The following is a 16,334-nucleotide window of genomic DNA, read 5'->3' as shown; positions in this document are numbered from 1 at the left end:
TGAGGGGCTGGGTGGACCCGTAATTCCTAAGTTGTACCAAAGGTGACCCGAGGAAACCACTGATCAGGTTGATTGGGTTTGTGTTAGGAATAGCCCTCCAGCTGGATAGGAATCGATTCGAATCGCCATCTCTCCCGAATAGTGAGAACTTGACTGAGCAGCAGCAACGTAGAAGCACTTAATGGAACTTGATGGTTAATTAATGATGATGATGATACAACATTATACCGGATATGGTTACTAATGTTTGGAGTTAATCAATTGCTTGCTCTAGTAAAGGTGCTAATCTAGTTGATAGGTTAATTTGGATAATTTGTGGCTTACTAATAATGTAAATTATGCTCTCATATCACTAAAGCTTTTATGCAAAATGGTTGTCAAGCAAGATCCATCGATAAAGCCTTGCATACTCCTTGGTGTCATTTATTTCTGATTTACGACGGGTAAGTCTAGCTGAGTACATTCTCATACTCAGGGTTTATTCCCCCTTGTTGCAGATGACGTGCTCTATAACGGCTACTGCAAGTATTGTCTCCACCCTGTGGGGGATGAAGACTAGATCATGGGCATGATCATCTATGTTATCTTATCTTACTACTTTTGCTGGATATGACTATGGAACTGGCTTGTATTTGAACTAAGTGTGTGTGATGGTCTCAAATTACTTTGCTTCTGCTATTTGTGAACTCGTTTGTAATAACTATGTGAACTCTGATGTATGAGGTACTTGTGAACTACTTGTGAAATGGATGTAACATGTGGCTTGTTATGTTGAATTACTGTGATCTTGGTTGTATGCAAGTTGGTTTGAAATCCTTCGTGGTTTCAGTTGACTACCGGGTTTATATGGGTTCAAGTATGCCGGTTTGATCAGTCCGGTGATTGCTTTCGTACTTGTGCTCTTATAAATTGGTCGGTTCTATTACACCGCATCCTTGGGGTTGGGCAAGGCGAAGCCCGCACCCAAGGGGTCAGACGAGACCTTTTAATACGTCTTGAGCCATCCGGGGAAGTCAGCGTGGGCGCTAACTTCCTTGCTTTGGGTATCCCTAATACCGATACCCGACAGACATGCTCACTTCAAAATTGGCCAGTCGCTCTTCTTCTGCAGGGCGTTCCAGTGGTAATTGGAAATAATAGTGAAGGTTTTTTCTAACATGGTAAAACCGAATTTCATTACAAAAGCAATGAAATTGCAAAGTTTGCAAGTTCACAAACATAACTTCCTACCAATAACTTCCCCATGCCCATGCCTTTGACCACTGAGGGATTAGATGGCACTGGCCCTACCGAACACATCAGGCAAGACAACAGAACAAACAAGGTTTGCCAGCAAACACCAACCCAAGTACGGCTACTTAAACTTTTTCCGATATAGGCCAGGGGCACTACCATCAGCACGCAGGCTGGAAAATAGGACAACTACAGAAGACAATCACCCAGCACCATGAATGATGAGTTGTCGGTCATCTTGGTTGTCTTCCTCAGTGACTTTCTTGTGGATGTAGAGCGACATTACCTTTAGTCTCTCCGCTCCTTGCTTCATTTGCCTTTCCTTGTCTGGCTTCTGCAAGCCTGCCCAATAATCAAAAAAGGAGCACATCATACAGATAATCTTAGTAGGAGATTTGATTCTTTTGTCCTCAAAACAAACAACATTTCTTGTGCACCATATTACCCAACAAAGAGCCGCCAACCCCACTGCATATACAGGTTTACCATTCGGTAAGCTAAGCTTAATCCGAACCCAAAACTGATCAATATTACAAGGTCTGCAACTGACTCCAAGGGAACATGCAATCAGACTCCAAATGTATTTCGCCGTCGTGCATCCAAAAAAGAGATGTTCCACTGATTCCTTTTCTGTACAAAAAGGCACAGATTTGACATCCTTTCCAATTTCTTTTTGTGAGGTTATCCTTAGTAAGGATATCGTTTTGAAGCAGAAGCCACATAAAGATTTTGGCTAGCCAAATATGTTTAAAACTTTGTCCCTGATTGTTTCGACATAAATGTTTATACAGTGATTTAACAGAGAAAGTTCCAGATTTTTCCCAATCTCATTCTGTCTTATCCTTCTCATTATTCACATTGCATCTACATAGGATGCCATGCAATCTCCTAAAATGGTTCTACGGATCCTCCGAAAGCCATCTCCTAAAAGTTAGCCGCCAATTTCTCATTTTTATAGTTGCAACTGAGCAAGATTGCTCTTCATTAATCTCATATAACCTTGGAAACTAGTCTTTAAGGGACACCTTCCCACACCACTTATCGTGCTAGAAGCTTGTGTTTTCCCTATTACCCACAAGCATGATTCTCCCTCTTAAGTAGATATGTCTTACTTTAAGCAAATCATTCCACACAGGAGAATTGTTATTGCTTTTTCTCAGCTGGGAAATACCACCAGATTTCATGTATTTCCTTTGAACAATATCATGCCAAATACCGCTACCATTTTCCACCTTCTGTCACCATTTACAAAGCAAACTAATGTTCATTTTTCTTAGATCTTTGGTGCCCAATCCTCCCTTTTCTTTGGGATTCATTACCTTTACCCATTTGACTAGGTAGAAGGGCAGGCCTGGTGCAGTGGTGAGAGCTGTCTCACTGAGTCACCAGGTCATGGGTTTGAAGCAGCGTCTCCATAGATTTTGCGGGGGAAAGGCTTGCCTCATTTTTCCCTTCCCCAGACCCCACTCATGTGGGAGCCTCCGGCACTGGGTCTGCCCTTTACCCATTTGACTAGGTGATATTCTTTTTTAGCCTTCCCCCTTGCCAAAAAAACTTTTTATAGCAGTGTAGTAGTGTCCATCTTTTTTATGGTAGAGATGGGTAGGAGATACATAGACATGGCATACAAAGTCATGCTGCTTAGGCTGGAGCTAATAAGAATCTCCCCCCCCCCTTCCCCCAAAAAAACACTAGAGAGATCCCCTGCCGTCCATCTAGCCTCTTTACCATCTTTTCCTCAATTGGAAGGCAGTCAAGAATTTGTAGCCTGGTTCCAGAGACAAGGACACCAAGGTACTTGATAGCCTATTTACTAATTGCACAGTTAAACATATTAGAGAAGTCAACCATTTTGTTCATGTCTTGGCTAACCAGAATCACATCACTATTTGAAAAGTTAATATTCAACCTAGACACGGCTTCATTACATGTATAAGAGCAGCTTTTTCTTTGTCATCTTGAATGCAAAGAATGGTGTCATCAGCATATTGCAAAATAGGCACCCCATTATTAATATATTCAGGGATTAACCCTTTGATCAGCTTTTTGCTTTGTGCGAGGTTTGGCATCTTGGCTAAAGTGTCTCCAGCTATATTATATAAAAGGGGGATAAGGGACCCCCTTGTCTAACTCCTTCTCAGTTTTAAAATAAGCCCCCTGGATGTTGTTGATTTTGAGGCTAAGGGTCCGAGAGGTCATGATCAGCTGTATGCCTGTATCCATTCACACCATTTTTTATTAAGACCTCTTTGTCTGATACATTCAAGCAAATGTTCTGAAGTTTACTAGGCTATAAAGAGAGAGCTCCCGCTCTGTACAAGATTCTACAATTGTATACAAATAAGCCTAAAATTTAGCTAAATTCAAACATCTTGTATCGTATGATGCAACTTGATTCCCTAAAAATCATTGCCAGGAATCCCTATATCTCATTCTTTGTTTCCCTCCCCATGTAGTCACTGAGATCGCCTGGAGGACATAAAAATTATTTGTGTCTATGCTCTGGCCTTCTCTTGCTTCCACATATTCTAATTTGTCTTTAGGTGAGGATAAGCAAATGACTATTCAATTGTTCTTGCACTGGAGCAATTCCATGTTATCGCAGCTCAGTAAACAATTACATACTCCAGACGTCTCTAGTTTCTGGTTCTGGATATTATCTGGCTAGTTTACTATTGGCAATTAATGATCCCTAAATTGTAGTTTTTGAGCTTGTGAATTCGTCGAATAAAGCTTGTGATGTTCTGCTTATAATTCTCTTTATTTCTTTCTCTTCTTTTATAGTTTAAGTTTTGCATGGCTACGTAAAACAATGGATTAAAATTCAAAATGCTTTAACCTCGTAAATCACCTTCTGATATTAACTGTTAGCCTAGAGCCTTGAACATTTTAAATGTCTCTTTGTTGAGATGATCTTTTGGCTGGCCATTATTGATTTGTTTCAACTCTTGACAGCCCTTTTAGGTTACCTGCTATTCTTGTTGGAGATGGCCGTCTTGGTGGTATTTCATCCATTTTGTCTGCGTATGAAACTTTGTTGCTAAGAGGTCTCTATTCATGACCATCCGTTTAATTCTATTATTTTATTAAATGAGTAGTTCTGCTGCTCTACTTTTGTTTATGATAGATTTAAACTCTATTTATTTTGTTGTTTAGGGTACATGTCCTTACCTTGCCACAAATTCCTGAAGATCCTTCAGATGACCTAACTGATTGGTTTTCTGAGTCATCCTCAGCTTTTAGTTTTCTTAAAGATGCCCTGCAATCATTTCATTGCAGAAGAATAGAGAGGTTAAACAGCATGCAAAGAAAATCAAAGGATTTATTGTGGTGACCTTTTACTCAGCACAATCTGGTTCCTCAAGATTTGGTTACAGTGATTGATTCACGTTGTGGTGAGAATTTTTCTATGTACAAGGTTTGTCCACTTTCTAGTTCTACTCTTCTCTCTTCACTATTTCTTCAAAAGAAATTTGTAATGAAGTTGTGGTTAAATCTTTGATGTAGATTAAAGACAAAATGCTTGTCCCTCAATTTGATGCATGCGCAAGTTGGTGGACTCAAGGGCCTGATTCTAACTTGCAGGTTTTGTCCTCACATCTCTGGCATATGTGATTTATTTTGCTACAAGAACTCCCTTTTACACTTTTGATTGGTAAAGTTGTGTATTTTAACTTTTGACAAGCAATTTTTGTAATCTAAACTTGTATACTGGAACTTTTGACAGGCAATTTTTGTAGCCTAAAGCCCTAAACTTCTCTTTACTCATTAGATTGAACTTGCAAGAGATATGGGTTATGCTACTGCAAGATATGGTCATGTGATGTTTCTAGAGAATGTTCATGAGCCTGCTCTTCATTCTGTAGAAATTTTACTTGGGGGAGTTGGTAAAGGTTTGTCAATTTAGCTTTTGTTCCACTAATTGTATCCTTGGCTCAATTCAAACTCTATGGTACTCTATAATGAATTTGATACCATATTAATATGAAAATTGGCTTGGAGCTTGAAATATGTCTCACCTTCCAAATTCTCTTCCTTTTCGTGGATATATCTAGAGCTTATGTGCCTGATGATTTGTTATGTTTACCTCAAGAAATGAGGAGATTATAAGGATGTGTATGTGAAATGAGACATGCTTTCATGGGTCATATCAATAGTTTAACCTTGTACAATATGCTTATTTCTTCCTTTATTTCAATATTGTGTTATGGTTTTGTTTTCTTATTTATTTCTTGCAACTCTATCCACGTGGGTGATAGCATTATTTCTTTACGTGTGCCTGTCATATTTGTGCTGGCTTATTTGTGTCACAACTTCCCCTTTTTTCTCAGGTTGGGCTTCTCGTGTCTATTATTCAGACAACGGATCCACTGCGATTGAAATTGCTCTGAAGATGGCATTTCATAAATTTTCTCTTGATCATGGAATTATGGATGGCAGTGAAAATAGTGCAAGAAATGAAAGAAGCATTCAGTTGAAGGTATGTGACGGCCATACTAAACATCCTTGTCATACTTAATTATTGACTGAACTACTAAACAGTTCACAGTCAGAGAATGATGTTTTTTGTTATTCTTCACGACCGTCAACCTCAGTTGATCACCATAACCCTGTGTTTATCTCATTAATTATATTTCATATTTGTTGGGACAAATTAATATAAGTGTTGTATAAATAATTGTAAATGCCCATTTTGTGCATCCTAATATATTTCTTAACTACTAATTCCTCTCTAGGTACTTGCTCTAAATGGTTCCTATCATGATGATACTCTGGGTGCTATGGAAGCTCAAGCTCCATCAACTTATACATCTTTTCTTCAGCAACCATGGCAATGAATTTGAGCACTGTAGTTACTATACTGAATGTTTTTAGACTTCTCTACTCTTCTTCAGTTCTCTTTTGGAATTGTGCCCTTTTCTGTCACTTCACTATGCTGATTGTCTTGGTGTTTATACTCTTCTTCAGTGTTTTTCTGTGCCAACTGTGGTCTTTTCTGTACCAGCCTTCTCTTTGATAGCCTAATAGGATTTTCTTTTCTAGTTTTTCTTGAGAATTTAGTAAGACTCGGCCACACTCCTTTTTTTACAACCTCCTACCTTGCTGTTGGTTATCATATCAGTAAGTAAAGCTGAGATCAATTACATGAGGTTTCTTTTGTACGTATTGAGGTCAGGGACTTTTTCTAGATCCTCCAACTGTGTAAGTTTTTTCTCTTGAAAACGCAGCGCTTCATTAAATTAAGAAGAGAATAAAGGGCAAGAGCCCAAACAACACCTCACACACCACACACACATGCTCACGCCCCAACAGTTTCAAGGATTACACTCGCACCGATGACATAAACACACAAGATGACCACTACTGAGTTAGACACTCTAACCACCGGGGAGGAGGGCAGTCAAGAAAGATAATCCTCGAGCCCCTGCCATAGACCACAAGCGGCGGTCCTCGCTAGCTAAAATCAGAGCACCAGCTAAGCTTGGAGCTGCTCCATCAAAAACACACCCATTGCGATGGTTCCAAATAGTCTAGGCTCCAAGTATAATAAGTGAATTAACTCCTTGCCTTATCAACCCATCGGCGGTGCTGCTGCTAGCTTTCTCCCACCAAGCATGGAAGGACAACTCTGTACGCTGAGGGGACAGGATCTGAAGACCGGCCTGTCTGAGCAGATTGAACCAAAATTCTCTTGTGAACACACAATGGACAAGGAGATGGTCAATAGTCTCTTCTTCTTGGTCACAGAGAGGACAATATTTAGGATGAGGCAACCTGCGAGGTGCCAGGCGATCAGCCATCCAGCACTTGTTGTGCGCGACTAGCCACATAAAGAAGCGACACTTAGGCAGTGCCCAAGATTTCCAGATTCTTTCCCATGGTCCAAAAAGAGTAGAACCCATCATATGCCGACTTAGCCAAGTATTGTCCATTGGAGGAGAGCCTCCATATGTGTTTATCCTCAACCTCCGGCTGCAGCTGAAAATCCATCAATAAATCCCATAATTGGAGAATTCCACCAACACACCAACTGTACAAGCTCCCTGAATGTCCGAAATCCAAGCCTAGTTAGTGAGGGCGTCCTGGACAGTGCGCTGCTTGACCCTCCTCTTGGGAATAGCCACGAAAAGGCGAGGGACAAGGTCTATAATGCATTGCCCATGGAGCCACATATCTGACCAGAAAAGAGTATTTGCACCATCTCCAACTATAGAATTCACAGCTACAGAGAAGAAGGCTCTTACTTGCTCAGGCACATGTAATGGGAGAGCAGCCCAAGGACGATGAGGTTCTATTTTCTACAGCCAAACCCATCTCATGCGCATGGACTAGCCAAGAGACTTGAGATCTGAAATTCCTAGACCTCCTAGCTCCGGTGGTCGACATACTTTGACCCAGGCCACAAGACAATGTCCACCTTTTGCATCTTTATGGCCCCTCCAAAGAAAACCACGCTAAATTTTATCCACCGCTTTGAAAGCCCATGGAGGAAAATCAAAGGCCATAGCCAAGTAAATGAGCATCCCAGTAAGAACAGATTGTACTAGTACCCTTCTTCCAGCCCTTGTCACTAGATCTACCTTCTAACTAGGTAGTTGATCTGCAATGCGGTCAATAATGGGCTGCACTTGTTCTTTAGTTAGTTTTCTTAAAGATAGGGGCACACCTAAGTATCTGCATGGGAATTCTGAAAGAGGGTAGGGCAACAGGTTTTGTATGGTAGCAATCTCCAAATCAGCACACTGATAGGGAGCATAGTACTTTTCTATAGATTAGTCTTGAGCCCAGAAGCTTCACCGAATAGATTAAGAATATCCATAGTTGTAGTGATATCCCTAGACTCCGGGCGAAGAAAGAGGGCCACATCATCAGCATAAATAGAGATGCGGTGCTATAAACCATGAGATGATAGGGGAAGCAGCAAACCTTCACTGGTGGCCTTAGTAATCATATGCCCCAACACATCCATTATCAAGATAAAGAGCATGGGAGAGAGGGGGTCACCTTGCCATAATCCTCAACGATGATGAATAAGATCCCCAGGCACCCCATTTAAAAGAACTTGGGTTGAAGACGAGGAGAGCAGCCCACTGATGATATATCTCCATAATTGCCTGAAACCAAGCTGCCATAGTACCTCCAGGAGGAAAGGCCATGCCATAGAATCAAAGGCCTTGGAAATATCTATCTTGAGAAGAATTCGAGGCTGCTTTTGTTGATGAAGAAACCTCGCCATTTGCTGAACCAACATGAAGTTATCTTGTATGAATCGCCCTTTTATGAAGGCACTTTGAATCTGAGAGACCATTTGCTGTAGATGACCAGCAAGGCGATTAGCCATCATTTTTGTGATTAATTTGGCGAAGCTATGAACCAGACTTATGGGTCAAAAATCTTTAGGCTGATTAGCACCATCTTTTTTAGGGAGGAGAGTAATGTAGGCTGAGTTGAGGACGCCCAAGTTCACAAACTTCCTATTCCAAACTGCTAAAACCACCGACATAATATCTTCCTTTATGATGGGCCAGCAAGCCTTATAGAAGCGTCCTGTGAAGCCATCTGGCCTGGGAGCTTTGTCTAAAGGTAAGATTTTAATAGTATTCCACACTTCTTCCTCACTAAAAGGGAGCTCCAGATCAACAAGGTCATGTGCAATGATTTCTAACTCATTTAAATTGATAGTGTACTCCCTGTCTGGACAGTTACCCAACAAATTTTCATAGAAATCATCAATAGCTGCAGCTTTATCCTCATGACTAGTGCAAATTTGCTCACCAGCGACAATTTTTCCAATAAAGTTCTTCCTTTTCCAGTGACAAGCATGAAGATGGAAGAGCTTTGTATTTGCGTCTCTGTCACGGAGCCAACTAATCCTTGAGCGCAGCCGAGCAATTGTGCGTTGAAGGGAAGCTAGAACTAAGTTGTGCTTTTTGAGACTGTTTTTGAGCCACAATTCCCCTGAGGATAACTGATGACTATCTTGGGCAATCTCAAATTGATGAAGAATTTCCCTAGACAAAGCGAGCTAGAAATTCACCTGACCGACCATCTGGTCGCTCCAACTCTGCAAACCTCTGGTGGTAGCCTTGAATTTTCTTGCCAAAGTTATGAAAGGACAAGGACCAGCAGGAACCGATGTCCAGGCTACGGAGACGGCTTCCTGAAAGCCATCTAGTTTGGGCCACAAGGACTCAAAATGAAACCTGCTATGACCCTGAGTGTTATCCCTTAGGCCAAGCAAAAGGGGGCAGTGATCCGAATCATCCAAAGCCAAACTCTATAGCAAACAATTAGGAAATCTGTCCTCCCAGTCCACAGTGCATAGAACTCTGTCCAACTTCACCAGAGTAGGGAAAACCTGCTGATTTGACCATGTAAATTTGTGGCCACGCAACGGAATCTCTATGAGAACAAGATCATTGATAAACCTTCTAAAACAACCCATCATGGCCCTATTAAAATTAGCATTATTCTTGTCCTCATCCTTATAAATTAGATTGAAATCCTCGGCAATCATCCACGGCCCTGGGCAAGCTGCTCGGATATCACGTAGTTCGTGTAGAAAATGGATTTTATCTTCATTACCTTGTGGGCCATAGACACAAGTTAACCACCACGCTTGCCCATCCTCAGCAGCAAACTGAATTGTTACACTATGATTATCAGCCCTCTAGACTCCAGAAACACCGATATGATGTCTCCAAGCAATCAGAATGCCTCCACTAGCACCAGTGGAGGGGACAACAGCATAATCAGAGAAATCAGCCCCAAGAGCTGAGAGAATAATCTTGCGAGATAAGCCTGCAATTTTTGTTTCCTAAACACACACAATATCCGACCGCGAAGAGTCCACAATAGACCGCAGAGAGTCTTGTCTGGATGAAGAATTCAAACCCCTAACATTCCAAATCAGAATTTTGGAAGGATCCATAAATTACAATCATGTCAAATGACCAAGAAAGACATCAGGTGGCTTAAAACAGCAGCACAGCACCCTCTCCCTCATCTAGATTTTCAGGAAGAGACCAATGGAAAAGAGCTTCTAGAGCCTAGAGATGAGAATCAGGTAGGGGCTGCTCAAACAATTTCGCATATTCATCTAGGTCCTATTGATCTATACCTTCATGCTCCTCAATGAGTTCTAGAGTCATCATTGCCTTCTTCTTCGATCTCCTTTCTAGGTCATTGAGTCCAAATTCAGTCTTCGCACCAGCAAGGCGACGGCTGCCTCGGGGGGTGTCACCTATTGGTACAGTCTTGCCTCACTGCTTATTGATGGCCGGGATAGGGAGACAGCCTCCAGCGCGCCGAGCAAGTTTGTTGATGAAGGTAGCCCATGAAACCGTTGGGACTACCATAGAGGAGGCTGGAGGCAGAGCAGGGGCCTCTTGAATGACACCCACACCCGCCGCCAAAGGGGAGGGCTCGCCAGCGGCTGCCGAAGACAGAACCATTGTGGCCACATGGAGAGGTCCCGCCCCTAAGACAACTAGGTCAACCAAAGAGGAGGCCAGTAGTGGAGCAGTTGCAGTAGCTGCCGCGGGCATTGGTGAGGAGGCTGAAGGTGGGGCAGCAAGCTCCATAGCCTCAACCCCGACTGTGGGTAACCAGGAAGGACAGAAGCGACACCTAGAATAAACCAAGATTGGCTTCACTGGAGCTTGAGACTACTGTGGTGGGGTGACTAGGGGGTCAAAAATAGGGATGGGAGGGGAAGGTGGAGGAGTCCGTGGTGAGGTTGGCATTACCATCGCCTTGTCGGAGGAGAGATAGGGGCAAATGTGGTGAGGCCGGCAGGCACTCCGTTGCCTCACCATGGTCCCTAGCCTCACAGCCGAAGTCCTAAAGCCGCTCATCAGAAGCCTAGTGGAAAGTTCGGCCACCTATGGGTCTAGAGCTGGGGAGTCCACAGGCCCATGAGAGGCCGGCCTAGGGGCAACGCAGCCAATAGAGGGGAGCTTTAGATCCTCTAGCACTTTGAATCGCACAAGTGTATGATAGACCATTGATGGGCTGCCATCAATAGGGCCCTCCAAGCCATTGGGAGGCACCGCTAAAGTAATGGCCACAAGACCGAGGGGTTCAGCGTCTAGGGAGCCCCAAGTGACATCGCACGTCCCCTGGGAACCCACAACCAGTTCCAGAAGAGCCACGGGCGAAGAGGCCACCATGATGATGCCGCTTGAAGGGTCTACCATGTGGATGGTGCTTGACAAGGAAGGACCCACCCGCTTGAGGATAGGCCGACATCGAGAACCACCTCCATCATCATCTAGGCCCACCGAGGAGGAATCAGACAACGATGGGGAAGATGGACGACGGTGCCTCCATCGATTAGAGGGACCCGCACCGCCTCTGCTCCTAGCATGAGATGGTGGAGGGGGAGGGGGAGGAGCACTAGGCCCGAGCAGCACAAAGAACTGAGTCTCAATAGGGTAGGACAGAAGCCTCTTCACCGGGGGATCATCCATGGCAGCGACCGAAGGTTCAGTGACCCACAGCTCCTTGGTGGGTGGGAGAGCAGTAGGGTCTAGGCACCATGTTGAACATCTAAAAGAGACCAGCTCCCTCAACCCAATGGTATCCGGGTGAACTTGTTGAATATAGGCTAGGGGGCTCAAGAACTGCTCCATATTTGAGGTTTCCCACACATGTGTAGGAATTCCCTGAAGCTCAACGTCGATCAACCATGGCAGCACCCACCCCGAAGCTCTGGCCAACCGACTCCACCGCTGACACAGGAGGGTGAACATAGGCGGGCATAGGGGAGGCTGTCGTTGATCCATCAAGCGCTGAACGAAGCCAAAATCAGGAAGGATGAGGAGATAACTCAAGCTGGAGCCCTGACGAAGCACCAGGGAACCCGCCTCGATGCCTAGATGAGCAGTGAGCACCTCCGCCACCTCACTTGTAGGGGCCAAGGGCTCCACGCCACATACAGTCATGATCACAACATTCATGAGGTCTTCTTGTGCCCTAGCCATACGATCATCCTAGTTGATAATGCATTGGAGAGACTGCGTAGGCGCGACAAGGGCTGCCGGAGGAGCCACCATCGTAGAAATTGAGGGTCCAGGATCAGCAGCTGTGGAAGAAGCAGCCGACTGTTGGAAACGAGGCCGACGTCGACGATGCAGCTGCCTCTCCCTATCGCCCATGGCTGCCCTAGTCCTCGTGTCATAGCTTCACAGGCAGTCCTTACCACCGTCACCAGGGACCTCACCCACCGAATGCCGTTGCAGGGATTGGGTCCGACCGGCAACTAGGCTAGAGATTGGCAGTCCTCGCCACCATCACCAGGGACCTCACCCGCCAGAATGCCATTGCGGGGATTGGGTCTGGCCGGCAATTGGGCTAGAGATTTGCATCTCCAAACACACATGGCAGCTCTCGGGCCACGCACAGCACATGCACCGCCGACTAGTCTAGCCGCCGCAACCCTAGACTCCTCACCCACCGGAGAACCGTTGCGGGGAGAAGCGCCAGGCAGTTACATGACTGGCCCAAGCCGCCTCTAGACAGAGATGCACTCTGGTAGCAAGGCACCGCCACCAACTGACTACATGGGACACACATAGGAATGGTGCCCCAGCGAACGACAACGGAAGCACCTAGTTCTCTGACGGCACAAGGCAACAGTATCACCGGTAGACAAGCAGTTGAAACATTTGCCCACTAAATCAGCAGGGACTTGACAATGAGGGGGGCATGCTTCGCGCCGACGTCGCCGCCACTCACCACGCGACACAAACTTCACCCAACCACCTGGATCAGGCCTCTCGATCCTAGGAGGCGGAGGCGCTGGGATAACTTCAACTATGGTAGAAACATCCATCGCCATGGCTGCCGAAGGGGCCAAGGAGCTCGGGCCAGTAGATGAGATGACGACATCATGAAAGGACAGAACAGAACTGTCGGAGCACTCCAAGCCCGAACTATCACAGTCCCACCACTCGTGCTTGGAACGACCATGAGAGAAGGAAACGGTCACTGATGGGGAGGGATTGGCCACCTATGCGGTTGAGGTGGAGGTGGCCGCCGAGCTCAGGATGAGCGTCGGCGGGGGGCAGGGGTAGGCGAGGCGATGGGAGAGGGAGAGACGCTTGGCATGGTTTGGTAACTATGTATGTTAAAAGTGAGGTCTACAATATTTCTTTGCCTCAATCAATGTAGCATGATCCTCAGACATATGGTGATACATGTTAGTTTCTTGTGTTTGACACATCGGATCTAATTCCTTATGGGTGTTTATTTAATTTGCTCTTCGATTCAAAAAGCAGGCTTTTCTTCACAAGCTGATGTCTTTTGCAAGATCAGGGACAAAACATTTGCTACTAATTTGTATTCGTCCTATATAAAACAAAAACTATAAGAATTTTCTCTATCAAGTAGTTCTGAACATCTTGCAGCACTAATTATAGAACCAGGTAAATAAAGTTTCACTCTTTGAGCATCTTTGGAATATTTCCATTCTTTTGCTCTTTAGCCTTTAGTATGCCTACTATCATTTCATACTAACAGCTAACAAAATCTCAGTACTTTTCCATGCCATTTACTGCTTCAACCTCATTAGCCCATATTTGTGTAGTAATACAAGGTGCAGGTGGAATGCTCATGATAGATCCTCTTTTCCAGCGAATACTTGTCTGTGAGTGTAGAAGTCAAAAAATACCTGTCATATTTGATGAGGTATTTACAGGATTCTGGCGTTGTTGTTGTTGTTGTTGTTGTGTTTGGGACTAAAAGGCTATGTTGTTGTTGTTGTTATGTTCATAACCTTAGTAACTTCTCTTTCAGTCTGCTTTAGAATTACTTGGTTGCTTACCTGATATCGCCTGTTGTGCGAAATTGATGACTGGGGGAATTGTACCATTAGCTGCAACCTTAGTATTAGAGATATAAATAGATATGTATAGCCTGACTTGTATTGTACTTCATATACTTGTACTCCAAGCCTTCTCGCCTATATATGAAAGGCCACCCCCCTTATTGGGTGTGCGGTGCATTATCTCTCTACATGGTATCATAGCCCGGGCCAATTAGGGTTCCTCTCTTCCGCTGCCCTAGCCTTACCTCTCTCGGCGCCCCCCCCCCCCGCTACCACCCCTCTCGGCGCCACCCCCCTGCTATGGCCACCAATGGATCCTCCTCGATCGCGACCTCTAGGATCTCGGGATCCCCATCCATGCCAGCCATGATAGACACCCCTGCTCCTGTGATCTTCTCCTACGCGACCATCAACATGCGCCAGCATGTGCCAATCACCCTTGATCTCAAGCTGCCGAACTACACCAAGTGGTCTGCCTTCTTCACCGCTATGTGCGGCAAGTTTGGTCTACTTGGCCACATCGATGGCTCCATCCCAGCATGTCCTACTGATCGCACATGGTCACAGCCAGATGCTTGCGTCCGAAGTTGGATGTATGGCTGCATCGATGACAGCGTCCTCGACCTCGCCATGGAACCTGAGCAGACTGCACATGATCTCTTTGTTGCCATTACCAATCTGTTTCAAGAAAACCAGGAGACACGCACCATTGTCCTAGGTCAAGAGTTCCACTCTATGACCCAAGGTGATTTGTCCATTGACACCTACGCCCAGCGCATGAAGCACACGGCCGACGCTCTCTGCGACATTGGCCACACCGTCTCCAAGCCCTAGCTGGTCCTCAACCTTCTTTGTGGCCTCAATCCGCGCTTCGCCAACATGACGGACATCATCGCTAATGCGTCAGTCCTTTCGTCATTCATCTCCGCACACAACACTCGTTGGCTCAAGGAGATCCGCCTCACCAACGATGCTAAGGTCTCCTCCGACACCGCCCTTACTGCCGTCGCCTAGTCCATGACTTCAGCGACCACAGCCTACACTTCCCCTTCCTGCTGCTTCTCATCCTCCGGCACCAACCCCAACGGCGGTTATGGTGCATGTGGAGGTGGCAGCAAGGGCAAGGGCAAGGGCGGCTATGGTGCGCATGGAGGCAACAACGGCAGTGGTAGTCGCCACAAACAGCCCCCAGCGGCGTCCCCGGGCCTCCTGGGCGGGTGTCCCGGCCCCAACATTCAGCCGACTGGTCCTTGGGTCTGTATGAACCCATGGGGTCCTTCTCCGTGGACTCCTTAGCCACAGTGGCGTCCTCCAATGGCACCTCTCCCGCAGGCCCACATGTCCTTCGCACCACCTTCTATGTCCGGTGGCAGGGATCAAGGCGCTCTCATTGCCTCCCTCAACCTGATGGCACTGTAGGGAGGCGCCAGCCCTGGGTCCTCGACACAGGAGCTTCATCTCATATATCCCCCCATGACAGTATACTTCTTTCCCATCTACCTCATTCATCGTCCTTCATCACAGTCAGCAATGGGTCCTCCATTCCAATTTCTAGTCATGGCACTTCCATTCTTCCTATAGCTGATCATATTTTTCAACTCAATAATATTCTTATCGCTCCACATCTTGTTCGAAATTTGTTATCTGTTTGTCAGTTTACTCGCGACAATAACTGCTCCATTGAGTTTGACGCTTTTGGCTTCTCTGTTAAGGATCTACAGACCAAGACCGAGATTCTATGTTGCAATAGTGGTGGGAAGCTCTACACCCTTCCACATTCCAGTCAGCCTGCTGTAGCCTGTCATGTCATCGCCATCTCCTCCTCATTGTGGCATTCACGTCTTGGTCATCCAGCACTTGCAGCCATAGCTACACTTAATAAACTTTCATCTATCTCTTGTAATAATGTAGCCCATGGTATTTGTCATGCCTGTCAACTTGGCAAACACACACGGCTGCCCTTTACTAGTTCATCGTCTCGCTGCTCAGCACCTTTTCAACTTGTTCATTGTGATGTCTGGACGTCTCCAGTTCTTAGCGTGTTTGGATTTAAATATTATCTTGTGCTTGTTAATGATTATAGTCATTATTGCTGGACGTTTCCTCTTCGGCATAAATCAGAGGTTCATGCACATATTGTTGATTTTACTAATTATGCTTACACCCAATTCAGCCTGCCTATCTAGTGTTTTTAGGAGGATAACGGCACTGAGTTCATCAACAATGCCACGTCTACCTTCCTTGCTAGCCACGGCATTCTTCTTCGCACTTC

General features: G+C 45.3%; 1 protein-coding gene and 1 pseudogene across 1 annotated transcript; both read left to right on the top strand.

Annotated features, from left to right (window-relative positions):
• LOC136499727 (bifunctional dethiobiotin synthetase/7,8-diamino-pelargonic acid aminotransferase, mitochondrial-like) overlaps window positions 1–14,136 on the top strand; it is a 33,146-nt pseudogene extending 19,010 nt beyond the window's left edge.
• Window positions 14,137–14,362: 226 nt separating this feature from the next.
• On the top strand, window positions 14,363–14,896 carry LOC136499726 (uncharacterized). The gene has a single exon (XM_066495277.1). It carries the CDS (start codon window positions 14,363–14,365, stop codon window positions 14,894–14,896), a length of 534 nt encoding a protein of 177 aa, XP_066351374.1.
• Window positions 14,897–16,334: the final 1,438 nt, after the last annotated feature.

Source organism: Miscanthus floridulus, chromosome 13, assembly GCF_019320115.1.
Source record: "Miscanthus floridulus cultivar M001 chromosome 13, ASM1932011v1, whole genome shotgun sequence".
NCBI lineage: Eukaryota > Viridiplantae > Streptophyta > Magnoliopsida > Poales > Poaceae > Miscanthus > Miscanthus floridulus.
Note: the sequence above shows the minus strand (reverse complement) of the source record. Positions and strands in the feature narration are given on the sequence as shown.

Excerpts from the sequence above, each read along its gene's own strand:
- LOC136499726 (XM_066495277.1), top strand. The coding sequence starts at position 14,363 with ATGGCCACCAATGGATCCTCCTCGATCGCGACCTCTAGGATCTCGGGA.